This window comes from Leucoraja erinacea, chromosome 25 (genome assembly GCF_028641065.1).
Source record: "Leucoraja erinacea ecotype New England chromosome 25, Leri_hhj_1, whole genome shotgun sequence".
Classification (NCBI taxonomy): domain Eukaryota; kingdom Metazoa; phylum Chordata; class Chondrichthyes; order Rajiformes; family Rajidae; genus Leucoraja; species Leucoraja erinaceus.
In genome coordinates this window covers 13,224,975-13,231,434 of record NC_073401.1, presented here as the reverse complement: position 1 = coordinate 13,231,434, position 6,460 = coordinate 13,224,975, and the positions used below count along the sequence as shown (strand labels likewise).

The 6,460-nt window shown below is 37.5% G+C and overlaps 1 protein-coding gene across 10 annotated transcripts in view; it reads right to left on the bottom strand.

Moving 5' to 3' along the window:
- Window positions 1-172: 172 nt before the first annotated feature.
- LOC129709402 (lysine-specific demethylase 2B) overlaps window positions 173-6,460 on the bottom strand; it is a 190,384-nt gene continuing 184,096 nt past the window's right edge. For all 10 annotated transcript variants that reach the window (XM_055655736.1, XM_055655741.1, XM_055655739.1 and 7 more), the window contains 3 exons: window positions 5,062-5,223; window positions 3,820-4,038; window positions 173-2,947 (listed from right to left, as the gene is read on the bottom strand). In XM_055655736.1, the coding sequence (XP_055511711.1) occupies window positions 2,766-2,947; window positions 3,820-4,038; window positions 5,062-5,223 (563 nt within the window). In that variant the 3' untranslated portion in view covers window positions 173-2,765. The remainder of the gene's footprint in view (window positions 2,948-3,819; window positions 4,039-5,061; window positions 5,224-6,460) is intronic.

Sequence of the window (6,460 nt, the reverse complement as noted above, 5' to 3'; positions counted from 1 at the left end):
TAGGTGCCAAGTGGGAGGAATCTGAAGAGCACCAACTGCAACTCAATTTTTCCCTATATCTTGTTCTACAAATACTTTCAATTCAGCTTTCTACCTTTATATATTCCAAAATTTTGTTTCAGCCGCCCTGTTGGCAGGGATTATTTGAATAATACGAATCTGAATGCTAAAATGTATTTAATAAGCTTTTATTTACATTATATGTATAAAAAATCTGCATGTAAATTACATTGTTATTCCTGTAAGCAGTGATTACTTATGCAATCACTATTATAACTTAAAATATCAAAATCTGCCTGGAATGAGTGCACTTTTTTCTAGATGTTGACTGGTTCAGTGTATTCCAGGCATAAAGTATCCCAATCATGGTCTTTGCCATCAGCTCTCTCCTACAGTGAGGCAGAGAAAAGGCTCAAGCTATTGGGAATTTTGGCACCAGAGAAAATAATTAATGCAAGCAGGAGTTTTATTCTATGTTCCAATAAAATATGTCCCATAGCTCTTACAACAGTTAGGGCTGCATCAACTTTGCTTATACGGTTGAAGAGGAATGCTCCAGAAGTGAAGGATCTGATATTTCACTGCACGCATGGCTTAAACTTCAGAGATTCTAAGGAAAGCGATTGAGGGGAATGAAATAGTTGAGGACAGTCGCAGTAAGTTGAAGGTAGGCTGCAATAACTTTGGTGGTTGAAAGGCAGCATTGATCTTGAGGAAGATTAATGCCTTAGATTGTCAGGCAGCAGCCCAGTCAAGTGGATCCTTTCAACTACCACCAAAGCAGACTAAATTTGCTGCTTAAAACCTGCATCACTGTTCCAACAACAGCATTTTGTGCACCAATGTCAAACAAGTGCTCGGTTGACATCAATGGCCGAGGGTCTTGTGCGCACAGAAGTGTTGGCAACATGTAGGCCTACATGATTCTAAGAATGGCGAGTATCCCTGTTATGTTCAGTCATCATTATAAAACACGACTATTCACTATGATGGACTAGCAGCTGTTCTGAGACATTGTAACAGAACATTTCAAAGGGAAAGCATTATTTTATGAAAATTTAATATCTGCCAAAAGATATCCATCACCTTCCAATTGTCACAAGAGTCAGTTGAATCCTGCTTTGGCCTTCACTAGAAATAGTCTGCCTAATTTTGAACATTTTTGCCATTTATACACAAACACTATGAAGAGTGCAGTAGGTGGCAATATTGACACACATTGGAAGCACGAAGGCCATACTGATCACAAAGCACATATGGATCACTTCCTTTAAATGAGTTAAATCTAGCTCCTAAAGTTGCAGTTAAAGTAGTGGCAATATCAATACCACCAGATCTTTACTATTGTCCCTGAATACAACGGATAAATTATGTTGGTTTCAGAACAATTGCCACTCTAACTGACAATTTTGTGTTAACAGACTACAGCATTTTACCAATAGAATTCATTTTTGATTAGGGAATTCACACACTGCTGTTTAACACTGAATGTGGGGAAAAACAGCAAAGATCAAATGATGCCCATGGTCCTCATTGTATTGCTACCTACAATTCCTCTCAACATGGATGAAGCCCCAACTTTCCTGATATTGCAATCAATTGCAAACCTCAACCCCTTATAACTGAAGCGTGAATTGCAAAGAGCCTCAAAAGATTTTTAAAGAGAGAGGGCCAATTATCCTGCGATTTCCAATTAAGATTTTATGTCCTATAATTTCCCTGTAAAACCTGGTCCTGTTCTATAGTATTTTTGTGCTGATCAATCTGATCCATAGGCAAAAATATTTCAGATTTAAGTGGCCATACTGCTTTTATATGGACTGCATGGAAATACTTAATACACAAACTTTCATTTCCAACTCCTTTCCATGTTTACCGACTTGCAACATGGATGGAAACAACTGAGAAAATCCCTACTTGCTTTTGGAGAAAATTGTTAACAGCTTAAGTACTACACAGCATTTAAAATGCTGCTCCATGAATTTACCAATAGTTCAGTATTGAAGACAAAAGTTTTATACAAATTCAGTAATGATAAAATGGCAACAACATTTGGTGGAAAACCAACATCTCATTATTTTACAGCTGATTGCCTTAAAGGCATGCAATGATGGCACATACAAATGTCACAAATCATTCCACGTGAAACATGTGGAACTATACAGAGATTAAACCACAAGTAACAAACAGGGAAATCTGAAATAAATTGCATTTCAATTGTATATAAGTAATAATGTTACCATTGAAATTTCCACATTACTCTCAATAAAGTAATTTCTGTACAAAAATATTTCTGCATAATGTATGATGTGTGGAGTGTAACAAAACAAAAATATTTATAACATGGTCAAAGTGATCCCAATGTGTGGTCAGATGCATCTATAAGATACCTCTTTTTTAAAGATGGCATTTTAAAAAGAACAGAAATGAAAATTTACAATGCACATGCTTTAGTTGTAAAACGTGCATAAAATCAATATTCTTCTCCCCACATGTTTATACGTACCAAGTAAAAACACTTGTGCATCAGTATCTCTTATACATTATTAAAACTTATGAAATAAATTCAAATTTGAATGATTTTCACATGTAGAAACATTTTTGTTCGGGTAAGTAGCTTTTGTTGCTACCCTTAAATTTCTGTCCTTTGCAGAGTTCATCCTTGTCCACTTGTCTGGTGGCAATAACAAGAAACTGTTCATAATTAAATCTGATGAAATTAAATGTCCTTATCGTTTTAGTGTCCAGTTTCTCTCTTTGTTAAGTTAACTAAGTTTCTGTAACAGTTTCTCCTCTGACAAATTGAACTGAACGCTAACAGACATCTCTGCTATGAATTGTTCGCAACCTTCTTTTGTTACCTGCTTGCAGTAACGGAGATCTATTCGGCAGATGTTGCCACAGCGTTTGAAATAGGTTAGGCACTGGTCAGTGACTTTATTGCAAACTGAAAAAGATATTATGCATTTTAGCATGGCAAAGATTCACACACGACCTTTGTTTTTTTTCTTATTCAAATTGCTCTGAGATTTATCTTCCACTGAACTGTGGTCCTTTGGATAACAATGCTTCAACATTCCAGGATACACGTTCAATGACATCAAAAGACATTAATACATTCAATGATAGTCTGACACTCAGGAAGTTATGTCATGGGGACATTGCAGCTTTTGGTGTTAAAGGTTGCAATGGACAGATGTGCGGTTAAGTTAGCAAAATGCGTTTCTTCAGAGGTTATCAAACATATTGGAAGGAATGGATTTTGAGAAAAGAGATGCAAGATAATTGAGAAAATTAGTGGATATGTAGTGGGTGGCTTTTTCAAATGCAAATGTAGCAGCACCCATAAGAGGTGAACAAACTAAAAATCATGATATGTATATTGTAAATGGTTTAAAAAAAGGTTGATTTTGGTCATGTTGGTCATGTTAGTGGCAAAGTTAAGTTTCTGGTCAATAGTGAATTCCAAAATTTTGATAGCAAGGGTGTTACCTGTCATTTATCAAGTCAACTTGGATATTATCTATGATGTACTGTATGTTGGCATAGCAAAGTGCTTTGTTACTGGTGTTATGATAGTCAACCGGATAAAGATGGTTGGATGGACTGGATGAAGCTCATAAAAACTACTGTTATTATATTCAGTTAAGAGTTTGTGAGATTTAAAAAAAACTTTTCTATAATTGGTGACTGGACTGGGTTGAAAAAAGAAAAAATATATTTTTAACAATATGACAAAATACAAAATTCTAATTTGTGGCACATAATCATTCAAATGACATACATTTTAATATTAAATATCGTATCACACGCAGTTACCTGATAGATTGATTTCTGTTAGTGAGTCTCTTGTTGTTGTACCAACTGCTGTTAAAAGATTAATTGACTGGTCTGTCAGATGGTTACAGTAACTAAGATCTAGTCTAGAAAGCATCGGCATGTGCCTAATAATAAGCCGGAGTGTTGCATCTGTGATATCCAGGCCAGCCAAGTGAAGATCTGTCACATTACGTAATTTGCTGCGATTGTCAATCTGGCCTTTAAGAGAGAACAAAATTTTAGGCACTGCATTTTGAAAGTCTTACACTTACTTAATATAACTACTTAGACACTTATAACTACTAATATAATTACTTAACACTATTGAAAGGCCTGGATAGAGTGGATGTGGAAAGGATCGTCTAGGACCAGAGGTCATAGCCGCAGAATAAAAGGACGTACCTTTAGAAAGGAGACGAAGAGAAATGCCTTTAGTCAAAGGGTGAATCTGGAATTTATTGCCACGGATGGCCAACTCAATGAGTTGGCCTATTTTTAAGGCGAGATTGACAGATTCTTGATTAGTAAGGGTGTCGGGGGCAATGGAGAGAAGGCAGGAGAAAGTGGTTTGGCGGAAAGGACAGATTAGTCATGATTGAATGGCAGAGTAGACTTGATAGGCTAAATGGCCTAATTCTGCTCCTATTACTTATGAACATAAATTTATTTGGCATCTGTGATAATGGACTTATTATTAAAGTTTATTATTAAAAGACTAGAACAGGAAATAAACAGAAAACACGAGCAGCACAATGGCGCAGTTGGTAGAGCAGCTGCCTCACAGCACCAGTGACCCGGGTTGGATCCTGACCTTGGGCGCTGTCCGCAAGGAGTTTGCACGTTCTCCTTGACAACAGGGGTTTCCTCTGGATGATCCTGATTCCTCCCACATCCCAAAGGTGTGTGGGTTTGTAGGTTAACTGGCTGTTGTAAATTGCCCCTAGTGTGTAGGGTGTGCATGAATGGGTGATCGATGGTCGGCATGGACTCGGTGGGTCGAAGGGCATGTTTTTTTCATGCTGTAACTCCAAACTAAAATAAAACTCAAATATATTTTTTTAACTTTAATCTCCAGATTCCTGAGATTATTTTAAAATCTCAATCAGAATAACTGGGATTATTTGCTATCTCTGAATTATTTTTATAGACTGGATTGTAAAAATAAAACACGATAAAATGAATGGCATAAAAGAAAAGGTATACCATATTGTGTGGTCACATGGGGATGGAGAGATTTCCTACCTGGTCTGTTGTCAGTTGGAGGTGACAGCATATCTCTCATTTGAGCGTCTTTTAATCCTTCCACCCATCTGAGATCAATGGTTCTGAGCAAGGGGCAACTGGAACTACAAAGTGCCGATATTGCTGCCCAGGAACAGCCGGAAACAATCAAGTCCTTAAGACCTAAACAAGAAGATGAACAGATTTAAATCCAATGCGCTGGAAGGTACTTGATGAATGTTCAAAAATGACCTAAATCCATAAAAGCGAAAATGTTAATCACAAAACATACAGCAAGAAAGAACCACACTGAACAAATTCTAACGTCGCTGCGCTATATATTGCAAGGGCATAACAAATTGGTTAATATATCCATTTTAGAACTAATAAATCAGACATCAGATTCCCTGTCATAGCAGCCAAAACATGTTCAACAATGCTGCTGATCCTGAAAAATCCACTCATCCTAACAGTCAGGGCAACTTATGTTCAGGTTAAGGTGACATTTCACATCTACATTGCCCCTCCATAATGTTTGGGACAAAGACCCATCATTTATTTATTTGCCTCTGTACTCCACATTTTGAGATTTGTAATAGAAAACAATCACGTAGTTAAAGTGCACATTGTCAGATTTTATTAAAGGGTATTTTTTACACATTTTGGTTTCACCATGTAGAAATTACAGCTGTGTTTATACATAGTCACCATAATGTTTGGGACACCTGACTTCACAGGCATTTGTAATTGCTCAGGTGTGTTTAAATGCTTCCTTAATGCAGGTAAAATAGAGCTCTCAGCACCGGGTTTTTCCTCCAGTCTTTCCATCACCTTTGGAAACTTTTATTGCTGTTTATCAACATGAGAACCAAAGTTGTGCCAATGAAAGTCAATGAAGCCATTATGAAACTGAGAAACAAGAATAAAACTGAGATATCAGCCAAACTTTAGGCTTACCAAAATCAACTGTTTGGAACACCATTAAGGAGAAAGAGAGCGCTGTTAAGCTTACTAGTCGCAAAGGGACTGGCAGGCCAAGGAAGACTTCCACAGCTGATAGAAACATAGAACATAGGTGCAGGAATAGGTCATTCGGCCCTTCGAGCCTGCACCGCTGATCATCCAACTCAGTATCCCGTACCTGCCTTCTCTCCATACCCCCTGATCCCTTTAGCCACAAGGGCCACATCTAACTCCCTCTTACATATAGCAAATGAACTGGCCTCAACTACCTTCTGTGGCAGAGAGTTCCACAGATTCACCACTCTCTGTGTGAAAAAGTTTTTCTCATCTCGTTCCTAAAGGATTTCCCCTCTATCCTTGAGCTGTGACCCCTTGTCCTGGACTTCCCCAACATCGGGAACAATCTTCCTGCATCTAGCCTGTCCAACCCCTTAAGAATTTTGTAAGTTTCTATAAG